Source organism: Rhamphochromis sp. 'chilingali', assembly GCF_963969265.1.
Source record: "Rhamphochromis sp. 'chilingali' genome assembly, chromosome: 20".
In the NCBI taxonomy this organism is placed as follows: Eukaryota; Metazoa; Chordata; class Actinopteri; order Cichliformes; family Cichlidae; genus Rhamphochromis; species Rhamphochromis sp. 'chilingali'.
The window spans coordinates 5351829-5374895 of NC_137947.1; the positions used below are offsets into that span (position 1 = coordinate 5351829).

A 23067-nucleotide genomic window follows, 5' to 3' on the forward strand; every position below is an offset into this window, starting at 1 on the left:
AATGGTAAAGCCGTTAAATGAATGGATACTTCAAGGCGACACTCCTGCCGTCGCTGTAATGGCAGAGAACCGATAAACTGAACGCTGTTTTGGATAATCTTCTTCTGACATGATCATGAGGGACTCTGTACACATAAAAGAAGTTGTTAGCAAAGGAAAGGGCCTGAAACGTGGGCTCTAGGACTAACCTTCACTTCTCCAGTGAAGGGTTGTTAACAGCCCATAGATAAATGTGGGGCTTATGCTAACATGCAGTCAAACTCTATGAAGTTGAACTTCAGGAGTCTCTATGGCAGAACTGCACAGTAATTATTTCTTCACTTTCTTGCCCTTTGCTAAGAGTTCATAGTTAAATGAGAATATCCTCTTGTCTATCAGCTAGTGATGTGCAGATCGATCCTGAAATATCGATTCCTCCGATACCAGTCATTTATGTTCTAGAATCGATTCTCACATTACAATATCGATATTTTAGTAATTTAGAGTAAATTTGTAGTTTATCATTAACTACAAATGATAAACTACATTTCATGTGCGAAATACGTCTGTATAAATGTCTCGCCGCCCCTTGGCGTGCGCACTCACAACGATGGCTGAGCGTAATTGTGTGGATGTATTTTACCTCCACAAACAGCTGAGACGTGGTTTGCAATACATGTGGCAAAAAAGTGAGGTGTGGCCATACTAGGGAGACATTCAAAAGGGCTGTTGGGGGGGATAAATACATTTTACAGTGTTTATTTATAGGATAAAATACGTTAAATGTCACCATTATTATTGCCCGGCCCGGAAACAGCGGGGGTGTCCAAATTCAGAGGCTGCTTCCACCTGAGGACCCGGCCTTCGCGGTCTAAAGAAAGCCGGGTAGTACGTCACAGGCTCCCTCGGTGGAGAGAAACTCTGCCGTCTGCTCCTTGCTATCTAGATATAACAGGGCGCTGGCGTAGACTCTTCTGTTTAATCATTTTCTGTTTGATGTTTATTCAGCTGTGTGAAAACCCCGGAGGAACCCTCCCGAGGGATTAATAAAGTTTAATTTAATCTAATCTAATAACTTTAATCTCAGCCAAACCGATTTACCCACGAACAAATAAAACACTGAAAAAGCCAAACAAGAACATTTTTAAGTTATCAAAGTGACTTATATATCCTGTTTAACCCGAGTAGCGAAAGACCGCGGGGGTTTGAAGACGATGTGTCGGTCGGCTCAGATATTTGAAGTTTACACATTCTCACCTGAAAATATGTTAAAGGTTTTTTTTGCGACCCAGAAAGAGAAATAAGAGTAATATTAAAACTAAGTCGCTGCCGTCATTGCTGGAATTGGCTGGGCCACGCTATGAATTCTGCGATACGGTTTTTCAATTTTGTTGTCCGGGTGGAAAATCGGGGGAAATTCAGGAGAATGGTGGCTCCGGGAGATTTTCGGGACGGGCACTGAAATTCGGTATTGTCCCGGAAAAATCTGGAGGGTTGACATGTATGGTTGTGGATACACCACTAACCTTGTCAAACACCTCAGAGTAAATCATATCACAGAATATGACGAGCGTATGTTGAGACGAACTGAAGAGGAGGAGAGGGACAGGTGCTGCTAGGGCGAGACAGACGTCTCTCACGGAGTCCTTTAGTGCTGAAGGCAGGCAAGGTGTTCAAATAGCGCAAAACTTCAGTTTTTTTATTTCTATATGATGAACCCTGCATTATTAAGTAATAAGAACAAGTAATCTGATGTCCTGTAATCATTATGATGCTATAATTTGAGATACAATAAATAAAATACGTTTTTGTACAAAGTATCGGTATCGGATCAGTATCGTCGATACCACCCTGAATATTACTTGGTATCAGATCGGAAAGGAAATCAGTGGTATCGCACATCACTACTATCGGCTGACTATGAAGCTAAAGCAGCAGACGATTAGCTAAGCTTAGCACAGAAAGACCGAGCTAATGAACAGCACTTGTTAGCACAGCACTAGCAGTTAAAACGTTAAAATCGGTGTAGTGTTCACGTGACAGGAACTCGAGGAAAAGCGCTTTTTAGCTCCTGGAATTCATCTATAGTGGTGAGAAATAAACAGTCTGATGTGGCGCTCACTGCAACAGGATCAAACAGTGAAAAGTCACCTGAAAAGCACAGATAACCAAAGTTACCGTGCAAAATTTAACTGGCCTAAATTCCTCTTGCTTTTTAATAGACTCTGCATGTCTAAAACCACCCACGCTCTCAAACAGTCATGTCCTCATCAGTCCTTGAACCGAGCTTTTCATCTCCCTCTTCTCCTCCATCCAAGTCTCTTCACTGCCAGCTGAGTCAGAATGGAAAAGTGTCTCTCTGCCAGCGGTTTCACAGTTTCACTCTGACACACTCGCAGGGAAGGAAGCAGGGAGGAAAATAGAGACGGGGAAAGAAACAAGGACTCAAAGAGCAAAATAAAATGAACCTTATGTAGTGTCAACAACAAAGTGCAGCCCCGCTTTGCCTTCACGAGCTTTAGTTTTTCCTGTCTTGAATATAGAAACATGAGGAGGAAACAGTGTTTCAGCTTGACGCTGAACTTTGTGAAGGTCTGCTAATGTGACTGTATCAGGAGAGCAGTACATCCTTTGGGCCCTGTCATTAGTCATGAGGATCTCAGAACGGAGACCTTCCCTCTCGCTCCTTCCCCGAGAAAACATCGTATGCTTTTCATTACTTCGTTAAACAAAACACTCACAGAGAACCGTCCACTGGGACTGCCGCAGATCGGCAAGATGGGAAATGTAATAGCGGCCCAATTAGTAACTGGTCTAATGTGTTTAATGTCACAATTCAGTCAAGCACAGCGGGACAGGATGTGATGTCACAGAAACAAGGGACTGGGCTGGTGGTGGAGAGGGGGGCATACAAGGCCTTGTTGGGATGCAGCTGAAGGCAGAAACATTTGACAGGATAAAAAAGCGACTCTGTGGCATTTAATGCTGTCAGATCCTTCTGTGAATGTTTGCTTTCTCTAACCCAAACTCCTCAATCATCTTCAACGGCCGGGTGTTTGATGAAACAGCCTATTTTTATTTTGTCTCGTTTAGAAAGAGAGTGGAAACAGAGCGCTGACCTTAAGTATATGAATTCTTCATTTAGAAAGGAGTGAAGGGGACACAGTAGCAAAGAGACACCAAAGAAGCTCTAAAGTAAAGTCAAGCTGCAGCTTACGATTTATTCCACTGGTAGACAAATAAATCATCCACTGTGTTTAGAAAATGACTTGGAATATGATCCGAAAACTGTTTTCTTTGGACGTGCAGGCAGAGGCAGATAAGATGAAGCGCTGCTACAAATCAGAGCGGACTAAAAATGCGGGCGGTGACCTGAAATACTTTTGCAGATAAATCTGCTTTGCTACGCAGAGATAATAAAATTTGAAATCTGAAACAACAAGTCGTCTCGGAGCATATATGAGAGCATGCTTAGGCCCCTCCGAGATAGTTTTTTCAAAATTAAATTTAGAGTGTTTAGAGTGAGTGCATATACAAGCAGACACTGTGTGACAGGAGGACTATAGGAAGTACTATAGGAGGTAAAACAGAGGATACCAGAAACAAATGCTACGCAAAATGTACTCACAGGTCATTCAAAACCCTCCATTTAATAATCAGGAATCAAAATAAGAAAGGCACTGGCAGAACACATAAATAAATAAATCTGATTCTTTTGGTCTGGACAGTTTTCTTCCCCCGTGGCGTGTGATGAAGCTGATTTTTAGTTGTTGTTTTTTTACCTTGCTTCCTTTCATTTAAGGAATGAAAGTGAAAGCCATAATAAATAATAACTATTAAATAAGTCAAGAAACGTGCTCACCTGAAGCCCCGGTCACACAAACATCGAGACCCCGCTAAACGACTGAAATTTACATTTTCATTTGCTAGGTAGCTGGTGTCAACGAATCTGCATTTCTTCCCCAACAACCGGTGGTTGCCAAGAAGTTGCCAACTGGTCTCTAGGCCTGTGTGAATCTGATATATAACCTGTGACTCTGAGCAGAGATTCGGTTTGCAGACATTGAAGGAAGGAGAAGCCTTAAAGAACAGCAATTGTTTTTTTGTCCCATCACATATACACTGTGATAATACTGGATGCCAACATTAAGCATGAACAGAGTTTAAAAAAAGAAAACAAAACAAGGTTAGCATATATGTGCAAGTAATGTGTTAGCAAAAAGCCGTGGTTTCAGGGATTTTAATCTATTCTCGGATCTTTAAGTGAAGGGATATCTGAGGCTGACAGTGGGTGGATAAGAACTGTGAATCTTTCTCATCTAGAAAATGTCTAGCACAGTCTGATTACCTAAGGACCAGACACTCCTGCACCATGAAGGACCCACTGCAGCAGGATAAGGTCTCAGAGTGGATCTGAGACAGTCAGGGTATCACAGTCAGGGTTCGCCTTGTAATCGGAAGGTTGACGGTTCGAGCCCCGGCTTGGACAGTCTCAGTCGTTGTGTCCTTGGGCAAGACGCTTCACCCGTTGCCTACTGGTGGTGGTCAGAGGGCCCGGTGGCGCCAGTGTCCGGCAGCCTCGCCTCTGTCAGTGCGCCCCAGGGTGGCTGTGGCTACAATGTAGCTTGCCATCACCAGTGTGTGAATGTGTGCGTGAATGGGTGGATGACAGGTTGTGTAAAGCGCTTTGGGGTCCTTAGGGACTAGAAAAGTGCTATACAAATACAGGCCCTTTACCATTACATGGAGTCTGTGCGACTTTCTGAAGCAGTCTACTAGGGCCCACTCGGGTCTCAGTGACGCAGGTTTCGTCATCAGTGGGTCTGTGTGGAGCTCCATGTGCCTGCCTGGTTTTTGTGACTGCGTGGACTCATCCACTTAGAATACCTATTGCAATGCGCCCACTATGCATGCTCTCCAGGTGCCGGACTTTAAGTGGAAGTCTGAAATCTAACAGGAATGACTGCTGGGCCGTTGGGTTTCCAGCTCTCCACTTAACGTTCACCGCCGCGTCTCCAAACTCTTTCACGTGTATCACAGGTGCTCGTTGTGAACCTGCTGCTATCTGTGAACAGGATGGTGTGCAAGTGGTTCATCTGCCACTTTTGGCGTTCTTGGGCAAAGGACCTAATGTGATGCTCATGGAGTTCGTTTCTTACTGTTTGACTGGATAAATGTACATGAGCAGCTCTCTGGTGGTTACTTTGTAAATACATGAAATGGATTCACAATGTTTTGTGCTTTCTAACTCAACACATCCATATCCCTGAAGTTCATCTGACTTTGTTTGATACCATGATGAGTATCTTTATCTTCATTTAAGGATAGTATATATAAAATATATGGATATACAGTGTAACGTGTTGCCAAAAAAACAAAAAAGGAGAATGATGGCAGAAAGATGGTGCTTTAAACAATATTTCTATAACAATAAAATAAAAACAGTTTAAACTCATGGTGGGAGTCATTTTTAAGAGGTAAGAATCAGAGTGTAGGGGGTTGATTATACAGAGATCACTGTTCAGCTGTGCAGGCAGTGATAACAGGTCATCTCTCACAGTAACCAGCTGCTGTCAGGGAAACACCCTGTACACTAGCTGCCCAGCATCAAACACTTGGTGACTCTAATAAGGCTTGAATGCCTGTAGAGAGCATGCCATGTGCTGGTCCATCTGCATTGCTTTGCTATCAACAAGTGAAACTGAGCTTTTGGAGCTAATAAAGCTCATAAAGTAATGAAAAGCGCCTTTTATCAGGAGTAAAGACTTCAGAATTTTTTGAATCCATACAGCTATGAAAACTGTTTAATAGTCACTACAGTGAGTATTAAAAGAAGATAATCAGAGTCAGCTTTGCAGGTTTAAATACTGCCACCAAGAATTTTATTTAAAAACTATGATTACACGGCTCATCAAGGCTGAAACATGCCAACATCAGCAAGACTTGTCTGCATGCAACAACAATGCTTACTGCAGGAAGAAGCACATACTCTGCTTGTCCAGTGTTTTCCATGTCAGCTTGTGTACTACACATCTCGCAGCTTTAGTAATAAGAGGGATTTCTGCAGGAAGGGCGGATTACATAATCCACAAATATACAGCCTTACACAGGTCCAGATCCTGCTTCTATAATCTTTCCTATATCGTTGGCCTATTTTGGAAACACACTCTTTCACGTCTGTTTAAAAAACCACTAACAGCAGCCCTCTTACCTCCAGTCCTGCAGCGTATGGCTACAGTTTGGTGCGGTTGGTCTGTTTGGGTGGTGCGATACGCTGAGATGTGGGAAGTCAGACAGCCGGGATCTGGTTCCGTGGGAAATTTGCAAATGTTTTAACAAGGGTCGCGGGGAGTAGGGGGGAATTGTGAAAGAGCTGGCCTGAAAGAGCTTTCAATTAATTGGATCCATATTAAGATAAGGCCGCCTGGGCAGCTGTTGGATGACTCATATGCTTTTAAAAAGGGAGTCTGGAGTGAGCTGACAAAGATAAGACCGATGAACCCAAGTGGACCCAACTCTCCACTCCAAAAACTGTAGCAAAATCTCAACAAGACATTTGTTTTATTCGCTCGTAAAGCTCTGTGCTTTGAACAATTGTCTGTCAGCTAAGCAGTTTAGAAAAAGGCCCACATGAGAATTCAATGCAGAGGAAAAAGAGCCGAGCTCTTTGAGAAAAACCTAGCTTCCGGACTGATGAAAAGTTGCGCTATCCTTGCTTCTTCCACCAGAAAGCCTGCCAGTGAAAAGCACCACTGCTTAATCAGCTTAAGCAAACAAAAAAGGCTGTCTTGTAGAGCTGAAATGCAAGTCAAAGTGAACCCATAATAGGACCAAGGATGTGCAAAAAGCCACGGCAAGTGTGCGTGTGTGGATTTAAGAGCGCCGCCTTACCTTTCCACTGTGGCTGCAGCTTCCTCCAGCTGGTTCAGAAGGAACGGGTATAGAGCCGGAAAGCGGGTGAAAAACTCTCGACCCGTCATCCTGCAGGCAGAGAGAGAGAGAGAGAGAGAGAGCTCTTACAACGACAATCAGAAATAAGGATTCACAAACAAGCATCTTTGATATATTCGGTGAAGTGTATAGTAAAGGTTCCATATAAAATACGATCTGCCAATTCATTAGGTACACCTGCTTAAGCGCTCATAGACGCCAATACCACAATGTATTCAGACGTGTAAACATGGTCAAAATGACCATAGCATGGTTTTCAGAAGCAGGCAGGTATTTCAGAAACTGCTACTCTATGAGGAGTTTCCCACACAAGCATCTCTAGGGTTTACAGAGAATGGTGAGGAAAACAAAACATATCCAGTGAGCAGAAGTTCTCTGGGTGAGAAGGCCTTGTTGATGTCAGTGGACTGGCAGAACTGGCAGTAAAGCAACTACCTGTTACAATCAGGGTATGCAGAAGACCATCTCTAAACACACGTGCAGATGGGCTACAGCAGCAGAAGACCACACTGCTCCTGTCAGCCAACAGCATGAAATTCAGGGTAGAATTCCCATGACAATAGAAGCTTGGAAAAACATTGGCTGGTCTGATGAGCCCCGATTTCTGCCGTCATATTTGGATGATAGTGTCAGCATTTTGAATAAATGACATGAAAAGACGGATCCACCCTGCCTTTTTTTAATGATGTGGGCTGGGGGTACGTCCAGGACCGCTGTAGCACCAACTGAACATCATTTAAATACCACAGTCTACTCTACCTGAGTACTGTACCCGTCAAGTAGCAAAAATGCCAAGTCACAAAGCTTAAACCATGAAAGTGGTGCGGCTCAGCCCCCAAGGACGTCGACCTAGAGGCAGACCAAAGCGGAGATGGATGGACCGAATCAAGGACGACGTGAAGAAGATCGAAGCCGATCTGACCGACGCCCTTGACCGACCCAAGTGGAGACGACTTTGCAGAAAAGCAGACCCTGCAACCGAGCGGGAAAAACGCTAGGAGGAAGACAAAGCTTAAACCATGAAAAAAAAAATGGCTTGTTGAACATGACGATGAGTTTAATTGACTAAAATACCCTTTAAAATCAGCTCTGTCTAATAGAGCACCTTTGGGATGTGGTGGAACGGAAGATTAATGCTACGGAAAACCAAAAGTCATAAGAAACGTTTAGAGAACTTGTGGTCACACACTGTGGTACGACACGTTTCACACCAGGTGGCATCCAGCTTTAACACCACCACCAACAAGGTAGCTGCTGCCCCTGGATTATTTACTATAATCACATATATGAGATATATATATATAAGGGGTGCCACGATACTCGTATCGATATTGAACCGTTCGATACAGTGCTTTCGGTTCGGTACGCATATGTATCGAACAATACAACATTTGTAATTTATTTTATCAACTTTCCTTCTGACGATGCTGTCTGTGTTGAGCGCTCAGTGAATCTGCGTTCGACTACTCCGCCTAGGCTGCACTGTCGAGCGCAGATCCACTGAGCGCTCAACACAGACAGCATAGTCAGAAGGAAGAGCGCAGGGCAAGCTAGCAAGACAGAAGTTAAGCTCTCCTTGCAACATGGCAAATTGAACCTCCCCCACCCTCATTCAGATCTGGCGTTTGGAATTATTTTGGTTTTCATGTGACGTATGACCCTGAAGGTAAGCGAGTCATGGACTAAAGTAAAACAGTATGTTGGATGTGCCACGAAATGCTCAATTACATGGGTGGGAACTAGTGTGTTAGCACAGTTAGCTCGTTAACGTGTTGGCCGTCTAGCCCCAAGCAGGGGTAGCTCGTTAACGGAGATTTGCCGTGTTGTGGCATTAACGTCATTTCAACGAGATTAACGCTGACAGCACTAGTGGGAACACAACGAATATGACTGCACATTTACGCCGACATCATCCTAGTGCAAAGATAAGTGGAAGCAGACAAAAACAACAAGCACGCATGCTACAAACTTTACCCGAGTCATTTAGAGAGCCGTTAGCACATGATTCTCCTTATGGGGACCTGATATGTTTAATATTGTGGCGAGCTCAGACAAGGAGGAGACGGAGGTGTCGTTTGGTCTTGCTTCCCGTGAGCTAGCCAGGGAGCACAGCCGTTTATTGACATCTGCAGAAGAACACTGCCGCTAGCTAACTGCTCAGCGCAGCAACCGCACAGCAACAACAAAAACAACACACAGGGCACCCTCTGACCCCGGAAGGACACACCGTTGCAGCGAGAGGGCGTCACCCGTCACTATGGCAACATAAACAAAACATAACTGTACAAACAGAACCCCGAACAGCTCTGACCCGCTACAATATGCTGCTGAGAATATAACCCAGAAGAAGCGTATAGTATAGCTTTTATTTTGGAAAGAGCCATTTCTCTGTAATAAACTCTCTTTTCCAAAGATGAAAAATCGCTAGGCCGACGTCCCGGGGCTAGCGATTTTTCCAGTCGGGCTATAAAATCTATCTCTGCCCTGCCCGTCGGGCTATTGTAGGAAAACTATATGTCAATGCTTTTGCATTCTTTCGGAAATGGAGCTGGGTAATTATGTCATTGGCATCGGTGAGCCACTGTCAATATGTGACATATTGCAATAGCATTTGAATTTGCGCTTGTTTTTTGCTTTCACTTTGCAATCGCGCGAACTGTGTATAGAGAGCGACAGCACTGTTTGGTGAGTGATGATAATTTGCGCACCAATTCCTCTGACATCGTCTTATCAATCGTTAGCTTACTATGCAAACATGACAAGTGAAATCTCCCGCAGCAAGCTTAAACATGTGAGAGGTTGATCGCGCAGAGAATCGCTGAGCGTTATGTGAGTGTGTGTGTAAAAGCAGCAGGATATACATTTGACTACGATGACCTGGATGACTGAGAACCTTCACAGACAGATATATATTTTAGTTCTGCTGAGCCAAATAAGACAGGTCAGGGTGAAGAAGTGACAGCCAAAGAAAAGCTTACCACAAAACGGAGAAGTTATGACAAATCAGACTATAAGGCAAAAAGAAAGTGCAGCTTTATGGTTTCATGGACAAAAGAATTTCTGTGGCTGCAATATGACGAGCTAAATAACCGGGGCTGCACATAAGTGGTCCGCAGGTGCGCATTCGCTGTCAAAATAAAAAACGCGCACAAGATATGAAGTTGCAACGCGTGTTTGCATACATAAGATTTTCTGGAGGAGAACAGACATTTGTTTAGAACTCTTAAAGATGTCGAAGAAGCTCCTTTAAGCAATTACTTTGGTGTTCCTCCACCTCCAAAGAAATGTCAGAAGGAGTCCGAACCACAAAAGAAGCGCGTATTCTCGGAAAAGTGGTTGCAGGAGGTGAGCTGGCTTCAAACAAATGATGAACGCACAGAGATGTGGTGCGGAATGTGCCGTGAAAATCCCACTCTAGCGGACAAAAACAGCCTTTTATATGGACGCAAACGCGCGTTGCAACTTCTTATCTGGTGCGCTCTTTTATTTTGACAGTGAATGCGCACATGCGGACCACTTATGTGCACCCGTGTAAATAACATAGTGTTCTGCCGGGTGTGTTGTTGGTTTTCTCTCGATTTCTCAGTCGACAAGTGCCTTTGTTACTGGGAACAGTCATTTTAAGAAAGGCCCCCATTAGAACCCATGAGAAATGCAAAAAAAAAAAAAAAAAAAAAAAAAAAAAATAATAGGTAGGAAGTTAAAACCCCAAGTTAGTATCATCATGTGGTCCTAAATTTATACACCACTATATAGCAGTTTAAAGAATATACTGTCTTTAATGCTGTTTAAGCTACATTATTTACATAGGTTTTGTGGAGATGCAGCAAAACGTTTCAGTTGTGATCGGACAAAAAAAACAACTTTTCTACATCAGTCAGTTTTGTAATTTGTTTATATAGATTGTATTTGATTCGAGAGGATCCATCTTTCCATCATTAAGGCTCACTGGGACATGTGGTAGAGTAGCTGATATAGGGTAGTGTTTACCCCTTAATTTTAAAGCCCTTGATTTGATTATTAACATAATCAATGCCCCCAAATTGCTCTGTAAGGCAGTGTTCAAATAGGCTTTATTCTTTCCAAAACTGCATCCCTCTGATCTTTTGTAGTAGCACAGCACTTTCCATAACACATTTAAGTTCTATATTTAGCTTAAAATAAATTTCACCATTTGAAAAAAGCAGAAAAAAAAAAAAAATGCATTATTGCTCAGTCTGCACTCTCTTTCCCAGAACAAACACCAATTGCAAATAACATACTAAAAATAAACCTGAAAAATCTGTTTAGAACAGCTACTATGTTGCAAAGAGTGAACTACCACTGGCAAAATTTAGCAGTCTTTGCAAACTTCAAAAAGCAAATGGCCTCGATCTTGGTTCCACTTGTCTCTTACCCGTGACTTCAGTGGAAATTTCAAATTCAGGATCTGACACAGACTGATTCATGTCCTACACAGTTCTTACAAGTTCATAGAAATTTCTGTTCAGTTAGAACCAAGTATTTGAGTTGATGACTGTAATTTTTATACAATGTTGTAATTTGTTTTTCAACAATTTTTTGATTAATGTTTTGTTTCCTTTACAATATTATACTTTAATGTATAATATTGTAAAGGAAACAAAGCAGGAAACAAAACATCAATCAAAAAATTGCTCTCTTTTTTATTCGGGCTACTTACATTTATTTTGGGCTACCAAAAACTGAAGAGTCCCTGCCCGAAGGGCTACCAGGGATTTTGAAATTTTGAGAGCCCTGAGATATATTTATTTTTTTAAATTACTTTTGTTTCAGCAACATTAAATTTAAAAACTGTACTTTTGAGTTAAAATATATATTTATAATTTTAATAAATGACAAATTAAAAAGGCATGAGCATTTTTTTTGTATCGAAAAAATATCGAACGGTGACACCAAAGTATCGAACCGAACCGAACCGTGAATTTTGTGTATCGTTGCACCCCTAATATATATATATAATTAAATATACATACATATATGTGATTAATTTCAAGCTTGAAAAGTGCACATTAAAATAAATGCAAACTCAGAGCAGCAGAGGCTGAGGAACTTGCGATCCCTATAAATGGAATTCGGGTATTTTTTCTTGTTTTCCGAGCTGTAATGCAGGACTTCCTCTTGAAACTCACAGGGGGCAGGCTTAAGCCAAAACTCAAGAAGGCTGCTATTAAACAGTCACAGGACTGCTCTCACACACTGTGTGCTGCTCTGCCTGAAGAGTAAATAGACTCTGACAAGTGAAATATGTGGAGCCCACCCTTTATAGCAGACACTGAAACATTAGAGTAACAAACCTAAAAAAGAAAGAAGGAATAAAGCTGGAAAGTGAATTACTTTTTGGATTGCTTGTCTGCGTCTATGAGGTTTGAAATATTATAGTCTGAAAAATGCTGGATGTAGAGCAAAGGAACATAGAAAGAAGGGTTGTTTGTTTGTAAGGAGAATTATTATGCAAAAAGAGAAATGAATGAAAATGAGCCCCTGTGGAAAAAAGTACTTTACCAGACGCCACTGAGCTAGAGTCGAAGATCGGAAGCAGCTGGGAAGCAAAACAGGAAGGTGATTTCAAGCTACAAAGAGATTCACAAGTAAAGCAAGTATAACGTTAAACAAGAGGACAAATAAAAAAGGAAACTAGTAGTTTTATTGTGCTCCAACTTGAGCTTCATTTACTTAAATTACTGTTAGTTGTGATTAAATTCCTATGTACCAGGAACTCCCCTTCTATAAAAGTGACAAACAGTACCAAGTCGAGCCATAGGCGATGGGGGGAGGGAGGTAATGGAGCGAGCCTCCTGCCAAATACTGAGAAGCTCTGATAAGGAGACGTTCTCAGGATAAATACTCTGTGTCTAAACAAATCAAACCTTAATGTTTGCTTACCCACACCTACAAATGGAAACCGATCTGTGTGTGGATCCATATATCCACTGCACCCCTTTTGCTGTCACGTTTCTGCTTATGTATTCACACACACGTCAATAAAATGACAAACTTTATATTTAACACAGGCGGTCTCTCTGCTACAACCGCCATTCAGCCTCAGGGCCAATAAAGTTTTTATTTAACTCGACTCATCTAAATAAAGTCATTCCTAAAGGGAAGAGGTCTGCTCTGCCAAGCACTTGATCACAAGACTGGAGAGATCACATAGTGCTTCAGTCACAACTGGATTCTACACTACACTACACTACACTACACACACACACACACACACACACACACACACTTATTTAATATAAAACACACAGTTGTGGTTCTGCACATCCATCCCAGTAAACATGCTGACTTGAATCAGGTCAAATGGGATGAGTGTTTGTGTCCTTTCTTTCTCTCCTTCCCCTGGAAGGCGTCAGAGAAGGAGAGAGGAGGAAGGCGGAAGTGTAGGGCTGTTTGATATAACGATATATATCCGATGACGATATGAAAACGTCTATGTTTCATATTATGCTCTTGTTTGTTTCATGGTGTCGCAAAATAAACTATTTACTGCCATTTTTTTTTCCATCGTTTTAATGGTCACTGTAGAATTTCTTACAGTTCTCTCTTTCTCTTATATTTAATATAACCAACCTACGGACGGGCAAGCGACTGTTTTTATTCGTTGTCGTTAGCAACAAATAAAAACGGTAAAACCATCGCGTGGCTCCGCCGTCCGCTTCTTTATTTTCCACATAAACCTTTCACAATAAAGCTGAAGATTCTGTTGAGAATTTTCAAAATAAACTGAATCAGGTGAAATAGTATGCAGAGCGTTTACGGACGAGACTCTAAAAAGAGCCGTCAGGTGCTAAAAAATAAACCTTAGAACAGGCTTTTCCCCGCAGCACGTCGTGTAATAAATACTCAAAGAAACTGATGTAACACTCGACCTCAGGTACACGCCGCCCAGCTGAAAACACTGCACGCAAATCAAGTTGCCCGAGATTCACCGAAAATGTAACATTTTTGTGATATATAACGTTGTCGGGACGATAAATGTCACATCGGGATATGAGATTTTGGTCATATCGTACAGCCCCGCAGAGGTGTATGTGAAAAGGTCATGTCTCGTTTGTGGGTTCATAGTTTTTACACCAACAGGTGACGGAGAAAATAAACTAAAAGTATTTTAATAGCATCTGTTTGTCTGGGACAGGTCTCTCTTACAAATGAGACATTGGATCTCAATGTGACTACCTGTATAAATAAAGGTTAAATAATATTTAAAAATACATTTTTATTCTTCTTCACTACATTTCACGGCCAAAAACTGTTTATTTTCAGTTATATTAACTATGAGATATGAATCATGATTCCTGCAGTGCAACAATTTGATCACACAATTTGACTGAAGTGCTGACACGCTTCAATTGATAGAGTTGTTGGACTTTTTCGACTGGAAACAGTCCAATGACAACTTTTAGAGTGAAATTTTAAATTTGCTTCTCATTCTGATGAAGACGGTGCCTCAGAATGACCTTTTTGGCCATTTATAGGAGCGAGAACCACTGAACTAAAATAACTGTCACGTAGCTGCAGCCATCATCAGGTTGACCAGCTACAATAGCACAACAGTGTTTGCGCAATGATATATCAGCGGTTACACACTAGCTCCACACATCCGCCTATAAAAAAAAAAAAAACATAATTTAAATATAGCTTGCCTAATAGGTAGTTTACTTTTGCAACTCTGCACAACTTCCCATTCTGATCGTTCGCACTTGTAGATTTGCAGCGCATTCTGTGAGCGTAGATGGGGAAAAGAGGATGAAATCTACCGAGAAGGTTCATTTGTAAACAAATCTATTTGTAGGTGGGGCCAAAAATGGAGTTTTCCAAGGAAAGTTTCCCGCAGCGAAGTGGCACAAAACACAGTTGGGGTCATTCGTGGTGAATCCTCTCCCTCAGAAAGAAAAACGATCGATCGCACTTCTGCCTTAAGTTTCGATCAGAACAGGCTCTTTGAAAACTGCTGTTTGGTCTCTGAGTTAGTTTGAAGGATGAACAGATTTAAGATCAGATTTGGTTTTTGATTTTTTAGGGGAAGTCGTAGCATTTTCTTACTGCTCCTTAAGCCCATTTTTCTGATAACATATCAAATATAAAGACTACAGCACAAGCAAATCAAACTGTGCTGCTGAAGTTTAAAGTGAGAAAAAACCTGACACTTACTTGATCCCAGAGCATTCCCAGTATCTTAACACCCGGGTTAGCACACACTGAATGGATCCCAGTTTCCTTTTTCCACTGCTATGCCAGAGCTTGTTACAACTGGTAGGTTTTTTTGTTGCTTGGAGTGCAGAGTACAATCTTTGCTCTGTCAGTTTTGTTTATGCTCACGTTTATCTCAACAAACTGTATCGGATCAGCATCACTGTGCGGTCAGCGAGAGGCGAGAGGGCCCAGAGCCTGGAGCTTAGTGGAACGGCGATCGGCAAGCAAACGACGCGCCTGAATGTGAGCAACTTCGGAAAATACACAGCTGAAATTCCCACACACCCCGAAATGCTCAGCCCTTTTAAACACACAAATACACATAATGACACAAATAAACTGGTTTGTGTGAGAAAGAGAGATGCGTTTATGCTCCGGCTTCAGTCGACCAAGACACACACACACACACACACACACACACACACACACACACACACGAATATTAGACTGGACAAGCTGTCACAATACATTTTCTGCTGCCACACTTCACAACCATAAAATCACGGCAATAACACAGACCAGACTTTGGAAAACACTCAAATTCTCAGAGACACAATTATAAATGAGACGCAGCTTTCTGGACCCGCGCGTATTATGACTAACATGCTGCAAGAAGAGAAAAATAATCAGAGACCAAGAACACTAAAACACAAACATGTACCTCTGAAAGTCAAATGAAAGATTCAGGGATCAAAAGCTAATTCTCTTCACCATCACTTATTATTTGTTATTAACTGTAGCACGCTCACACTCCCACGGGCACATAAAAATAACTCCCTGCATTAATAACGAGAATAAACAGATAAGGAGGAAGTGACTAACAGAGAGCTATGCAGAGGGCTCGACAACAGACTGAAAACACAAGTAAAAGCAGACAAGATAAAGTGCAGCATTGTTAGCTTGGTTAACGTTCAGCGGGCTTCAGTAAGGCAGACAGTAGAAACACAGCACAGGGAACCAGACTGAGCACGACCCAAAACCCTGGGAAACTTTACCCCAGATTATACACGCAGTAACAAATCTCTTCTGAGCTGAATATAGACGCTGAACATAAGCAGCCAAACAGTACATGCACATTATTACCATGTTTGTTTTAATGTGCTCGGAATATTAGACGGATCCCTGTATCAGTTTCACCGGAGGAAAATAAGCTATCAGTCATGTGAGGGATTTATATATTATGGTTACAAGTTGTGCAAGGCCACTCTGCAGGGTTAGGGTAAGGGCAGTGAAGTAACGCTTAACAAGACGCAGAATCTACAGTCGGGCCAACAGCTCTGTGGTTCTGACAGCATGCTAATATTCTTGTGCTGACAGGCTGATTTCATACAATGTTTTTATTCACAAAAACAAAGCACATAAAGAACAAAGTGGGAGCTGGGATGCAGAGAGCCTAGCAGTGCTCCCATCATTAGTGAGTGGTCTTATCAGCTTTCACCCCGTAATTACCACTGAAAAGGTTGAAAACCAACCTTCACACCAGCCGGATATTCTGCAGCCGTACAGCTTTACAGCAATACATCGAGCTGGCAGCCAGAGGAGTCGAGTCCCCTCGAGTTGTGCTCAATGCCTCCTATCAGGCAACCTGTTCAACTGCCTTGCGATCAAAGGTCGTGAGTGTGCAGCACATCCAAGATCTGGGCAACCAGAGAGCTCCTCACGAACTCCTCTGAACACCAAAGTATTCTTGAGGGAGGCCATCTGCGTGACAGTTCAAGCTGTACAGGACAACCTCAGAGGTTTGTGTTACGCAGCACTTATTAGCAGGTATCTGTGCGCGCTGTGAGAGTCAGAGACAAAATGGAAGATCGCAAACCAACTATCCAGTTATGCTGCGCTCGAGTTACAAACAACAGATTATAAAACATACTTAGAAAGAACACTCGATAAGCACAGGCTATAATTTTTAATTTCAAGGTTTCCAAACACTTGGATGGTGGTTTGACAAGGCTTTGGGAGCCTGTTAGAATTTAAGACTCTTTCTGAAACCTCAGGAACAATCCACAATCTTTCAAACAATCTCTGACAGCAGAGCTGATAACCTTCCAGCTAAAAATAACGAACAGATACATTTGTCATTTACACAAGCCAAAACCCATTCTGGGTGACGGTTGTAGATCAGCACATAAATATATCATCGTATCCAACACTCAGCATCTGACAGCTCTTCATCACCTGCGCTGTTGGGACTGCTAGTCTAAACATTACCGTCTTACTGCTTTTAAAGACAAAGTCTTCTTAAACGCCAGGTCTGAAACCAGGATTTCTTTCAGCTCTGCTTAGTTTTATTTATTCTAGAGCAGTTCACAGCAAAAAATGGGTTTATAAGTTAGATCCTACAATATTAAAGAAAGAACAGACATGATCAGCACTTGGTGACAGTGGAGAGGAAGAACAGCTGGAACACTCAGAAAAACAAACTCCTGCCAACACTGGCTGGTGCTGAGAGGAAAAATGTGATCGAGCTCTTAAATTTTTAATAATTCAAGTTTCATAAAACAAGTTTCAGATTTAGTGATTCCATTCTCTCCGTTTTTAATCATCAGCCACTCTGTTCTCTATGTAAGAAACATAAAAGCACCCCGAGGTGCAAAAAGTGCCTTTTTTGTTATGTTGTTGACCTCATCTGGGAAGACTCAATTACTTTTCATATTATATCAGTAACAGTAATTTAGTTGCAGATTACATTTCCAAGCAAGACTTCCCCCTATTCTGTGCTTCCCATGTCATTTCCTTGTTGATATTCCAGGAACAGAGGAAAACCTGCATCCTGCAGTCAGGAAGCCTGAGCAGAGTGAAAAACTGCCCTTCAGCCTGGGTGGTGTTACAACAGCACCCCTTTGTGGTTAAATGGTAACATAACCAGTGTTTAACTGGGCCTTTTTTATTATCTCAGCTTTAAGAACATGCAATGAGTGTTTGATTGTTGCTGTTGTTGTAGTACAAATATGGATTAATTACATTCATTGAACTGCAAATTTTGATTTAGATTTCTCATTTTATTGTTCATCTGAACAATAGACTGGACTGGACTCATAACTCAGACGCCCTCTACAGGAAAGGGCAGAGCAGGCTGTACCTGCTGCGGAGACTCAGGTCGTTTGGAGTGGAGGGCCCACTCCTGAAGACCTTCTATGACTCTGTTGTGGCTTCTGCTATCTTTTATGGCGTGGTCTGCTGGGGCGGCAGCATCTCTGCTGGGGACAGGAAGAGACTGAACAGGGTGATCCGAAGGGCCAGCTCTGTTCTAGGATGCCCTCTGGACCCAGTGGAGGTGGTGAGTGACAGGAGAACGGCGGCTAAGCTGTCATCCCTGATGGACAACATCTCCCACCCCATGCAGCAGACTGTGACAGCACTGAGCAGCTCCTTCAGTGGGAGACTGCGGCACCCACGGTGTGGGACGGAGAGATTTCGCAGGTCTTTCCTCCCCACTGCTGTCAGACTCCATAATAAAGACTTTAACTGATCAAGCACACACATCCATACATATGCAATAATACTAAGTGCAATAATCCTTTCTGTCATCGTTGTATTTTTACTCAGTTGTATATAGTATTTGTATTTGTATTCTATTTTTATCTTATTGTATATTTATTTTATTTTATTCTACTGTATATAGTATTTTATTTTATTCTATTCTGTACAGTTGTGTACTGTATTTATTCTTATTGTATTCTAATTTTTGCCTCATAACTTTTGCACTGTCCACTTCCTGCTGTGACAAAACAAATTTCCCACGTGTGGGACTAATAAAGGTTATCTTATCTTATCTTTATGTCTGTTGAATTATGTGATTTTTTTGTTTGTTTGTTTATTTTAAGGCAAATAATGCTCACTATTAAACAAGAGCTTTTTTTAAACTAGTATTTGTGACTTTCTTGACCTTTTACGCACTGATGCACACAGCTTGAAACTTGAACGCGGTAGGTGAGTTCAAGAGAGGCACGAGAAGCAAACCTGTTCTTTTTCGAGTGTTCGTCCTTCCCTTTCTTCACGCCAAAAATCCTTGTGATCAGAGTGCTGAAAAGAAGAGTAGAGGAGTTCCTCACCTGGGAAACAAAACAAATGGAGGTTAAGAAATTGGAATACGAAGAGAGAGAAATTATAAAAGCTAATTATCACCATGGGTTAGTGAGTAACCGCCGATCAAGTATGCACTCCAAACGTTGGTTTGTTGTGATGTTCAGATTACAATAAATCGAGGTAAAAAAAAACAGGAAGTAAAGACTCACTGCCCAGACAGGAGAGGTGAAGCCCAGCACTGCAGCCTGCATCCCTTCTGAGACGAAAGGAACAATGTTTTCCCCCAGACGAGTGTCCCTGTACAGAGCTCTGAGGATGTTCAGAGCATGGACCTGTGAGCCACAGACAAAATTCCACCTTGAATACAGTGTCAGAAACATTAAGGCGATTATAAAAATGACCCTTTGTGCTTTTACAAAAAATTGTGTTCAGGAAATCTCACTTCCTGATCTGTGAGGCTAGATCTGACTAGAATTATGATTAATGAAGCTGCTAGGTGGCGAAACCTGAGGCACGGTGGAGGTGTCAGTGGTCTTGTCAGCAGAAGGCATGGCCAAAGCGATCAGCTCTCTCATGGTCATCTTCAACAGGCTGCAGCTGGACGACTTGGGCTCAGAGGAGAGCAGAGCCTGGGCAAGGGGAGAAAAAAAACAGATAATGCTACTGTGCCCATCTTTTGTTTGTGAGGGGCAGCCAATCAGACGACTTACAGGGAGCTAAAACTGCTTTATTTCCAACTGAGGATGAAGTGAGGGGCTACAAAGACCTCGCATGAGATAAATAAGGATTATTTTTGAACTGTGAGGCTTGCAAAGTCATTTTAGTTCAAGAATAAAACAACAGACATATCCTATTTTAAAGACCTCGCCCATAATGATTTTCTGTTTTTACTGATGAGCCTTTTCAAGAACCAATCACATGATGACATCAGGTGTGATATCCTGTGGGAGTGCTGGTACACTGCAAATAGCCCCTTTGCAGCTACTGCATCCGTCTATTAAATAGTCTATGCTTCAGGGTTTTATCGTGGCCCGCTAAACTGAGTCACATTTATATGGTAATAACAAAAAATACATTCATAAAATCCCATAAGTTAGTCTGTTCTGACAGGCTGACTGAACGAGATCATTTGTATGAGCTCGGAGTGGGAGATGGGAATGCGGGAGTGTGTGTGGAGGTGACGGCACTTTGCTGTGTGAGAAAGAAGTCATCTCTGCTGGAGCTGATGCGAGCCAGATGTGTCTGACCTACCTGGCTTATGGTAAAGACTTAGACCTTGAAGGATAAGATGGAGAGGGTGGGGCATATCTGGCTCTTATGAACTCTGAGGTTAGAAGCAGAGGAAGCCAAGAGGAAAAGGAGGGCTAGCCTGGTTCCTATGAACTAGTCAGGACCAGCATGAGCCAGCCTTCCCGGATCTGACTCCATGTCTGTCTAGGAATGTGGTCTGGAGTTCTGCCAAAGTGGCAACTTCTTCTTCTCAGACTTCCTCTGCTTCATTCACCTTCATCTTATCTTCTCCGTCTCTCTTCATCCTCAGTTTTAATCACCCAGCCTACTTGTCAGGCTCTGTCCTGTTAAAGCTCTTCTGTTATGTTACTATTCATCACAGATAATGTTTAGAAAGTCTTAAAAAACAAAAAGAAAAGAAACAGGATCAGGAAGACGTCAGAGCCCTTAAAAGTCAATTTCAGAAAGTCGGTTAAATTTATTTAAGACTAATGTGAAGCATCCCGTTCAATCAAGCTACGAGGCGCACGTGCCTCACACACACGAAAACAAGCGAGTCAGTGACATCACCGACGCGGCTGTCTGACCAAAACCACAAAAGAAGAGTAAGCCGCTTCAAAATGACTGCTGATAACATCCCCTCAGTCACGTCTAGTTTCGATATTAGGAATCAAAGGAAGTGAAGACGCGAGCTGAGACTAAATAAGAGTCAGAGACTAACACAGTGTTAGTAATTTGTGGGACTACTGACGGGAGGGACAACCAGAGAGTGTGAGTGTGAGTGAGTGAGTGAGTGAGTGAGTGTGTGTTGTACGTGAGGGGGGAAAAAAAAGATGGCTAGATTAGGAAACGGAGTGTTCTTCCAGCACGAGTGCTTCACCGGTATGCCAAGAACTGCTTATTGCGCTACTTTTGGGAGTAAACAGGAACAAAAACACACAAGGTTTCTATTGCAAACCCTAATTTTGACCAAATGGTTACTGCTTATGGTCCTCGTTTTGTCTTCGGGATGACCGCTGCAGTTGGCAGTGACACATTTCTATTTGCAAAATAATTTTTTTTTTTTTTTTAAATCTGGAAGTTTTATCAGATGAAGCAAGAGAAGCAATCAGCTGCAACAAAGGGTCACTGTGTCCTGAGAGAGTTATACTCATGAAGAAATTGGTGTGACCACCAACATGACCACCACTCTACCGCACACTCTGCAGCAGCCAAGTCACAGGAATGTGATGTTTACTGACAAGCCTGTGGTTTCTGAAGTGTCGGAAATTTAAACATTAGGCTCTTGCCAACACTTAGAGTCAATAGCAAGTCCAGCAACAAATCTGAAACCTTACAAGCACCCTTTGCATCATCTTTTAGCCCATTTGTTCTGTTTATATCTTTAAAAATATTGCTTACACACCTGGATGTAGAAAGGTATTCCAGCGCTTCGTCGCGTGGCGCACAGCTTAGATGATGGGTCGCTGGATTTGACCTCTTCCAGAACCTCAGAAAGCCAGCGAGCAGGAAGCTGCTGCAGGGCCTCACTTCCACTCCTTATACACAAACACACACAAAACAATGACATGGACGTAAGCAACAAAGACTGAAATCTTTTAAGTTTCCCTGTGCACTGTAGTCCACACATGAGTAAAGTCATACTCATCATTTTCCATATACACAAAACCAAAACAGGCCACTCTCATCAAACCTGGATACATGCTCGCATGTTAAAAACCCCGCTGACAATCAGACAGACCCCACAGTAGGTTTTGGGGTTTTTGTTTCAAACTGATCATCTATGAAGCAGCTCTGGTGGACACACACTGATCTGTTACTTCTGTAACAAACAGCTGTTTGACAAAAGCCAAATAAGCAGAGTGGGCAAATTAAAACAATGACATTTGTGGGAAAGAGTAAAGATGTAGTACTGATGCATAATCCAGCCTCACAGTGAGGGCGCAAACATCATCATGCAGTGAATGCGTACTGAAATCCAGTTTTCTCTTTCAGAGTACTTGTATCCAGATGTTCCTTCCCAGTATACTGCTGGTATTAAAGTACTCAATATAAAAAAATATGTATAAAAACAGCCACATGTTGAACAGAGCAGTACACGGCACTTGTTGCAAATAAGAGTGAACACAGACACTGAAACAGTTTGCTAAAATAACCGGCTAGCTGAGCCAGCAAGCTAACAAATACTTTCTTTTTAAAAGCAGGTAGCTGCAAATAATCAATAAACAGTTAAAGTAAAAGGTTTTGAATAAATGTTAAAATATATAACGCAAAATATACACTGGTGAAAAGTTGGCTAAATTATTGACAAAGTAAAAAAGCAATGAATAAATGTTCCAATAATATCCCAAAAAATGTTAATGGTGAAAACAGCTAAAAGGAGGAAAATGGTCACAAGTGTTAGCGTGAGTGGCTTTGTCAGTAATAGATAAATAGCTAAAATGCAAAATAAAATTGGTGCAATAAAATTGTATAAGTGAGAAATACATTCCCAATCAAAAGTTTAAGACAACGTGACAAATGGCAAAAAAAAAAAAAAAATCATATAATAAATCACGAGGGACGCTCTCTGCAACATCTGGACAGAGCCAGTGGCCGTTTGACGCCCCTGCACCTCCTGAAGGAAAAAGCACCCCAGACCATTGTGGCGCCGCCTCCACTGTG

General features: G+C 42.0%; 1 protein-coding gene across 1 annotated transcript in view; it reads right to left on the reverse strand.

Annotated features, from left to right (window-relative positions):
* The window catches only part of thada (THADA armadillo repeat containing), a 124783-nt gene that overhangs the window by 76479 nt on the left and 25237 nt on the right, over window positions 1-23067 (reverse strand). Inside the window, exons 23-27 of the mRNA XM_080868565.1 lie at window positions 21809-21941; window positions 19680-19802; window positions 19383-19505; window positions 19108-19199; window positions 6871-6960 (exon numbers count right to left, since the gene is read on the reverse strand). Of these exons, the coding sequence (XP_080724691.1) occupies window positions 6871-6960; window positions 19108-19199; window positions 19383-19505; window positions 19680-19802; window positions 21809-21941 (561 nt within the window). The remainder of the gene's footprint in view (window positions 1-6870; window positions 6961-19107; window positions 19200-19382; window positions 19506-19679; window positions 19803-21808; window positions 21942-23067) is intronic.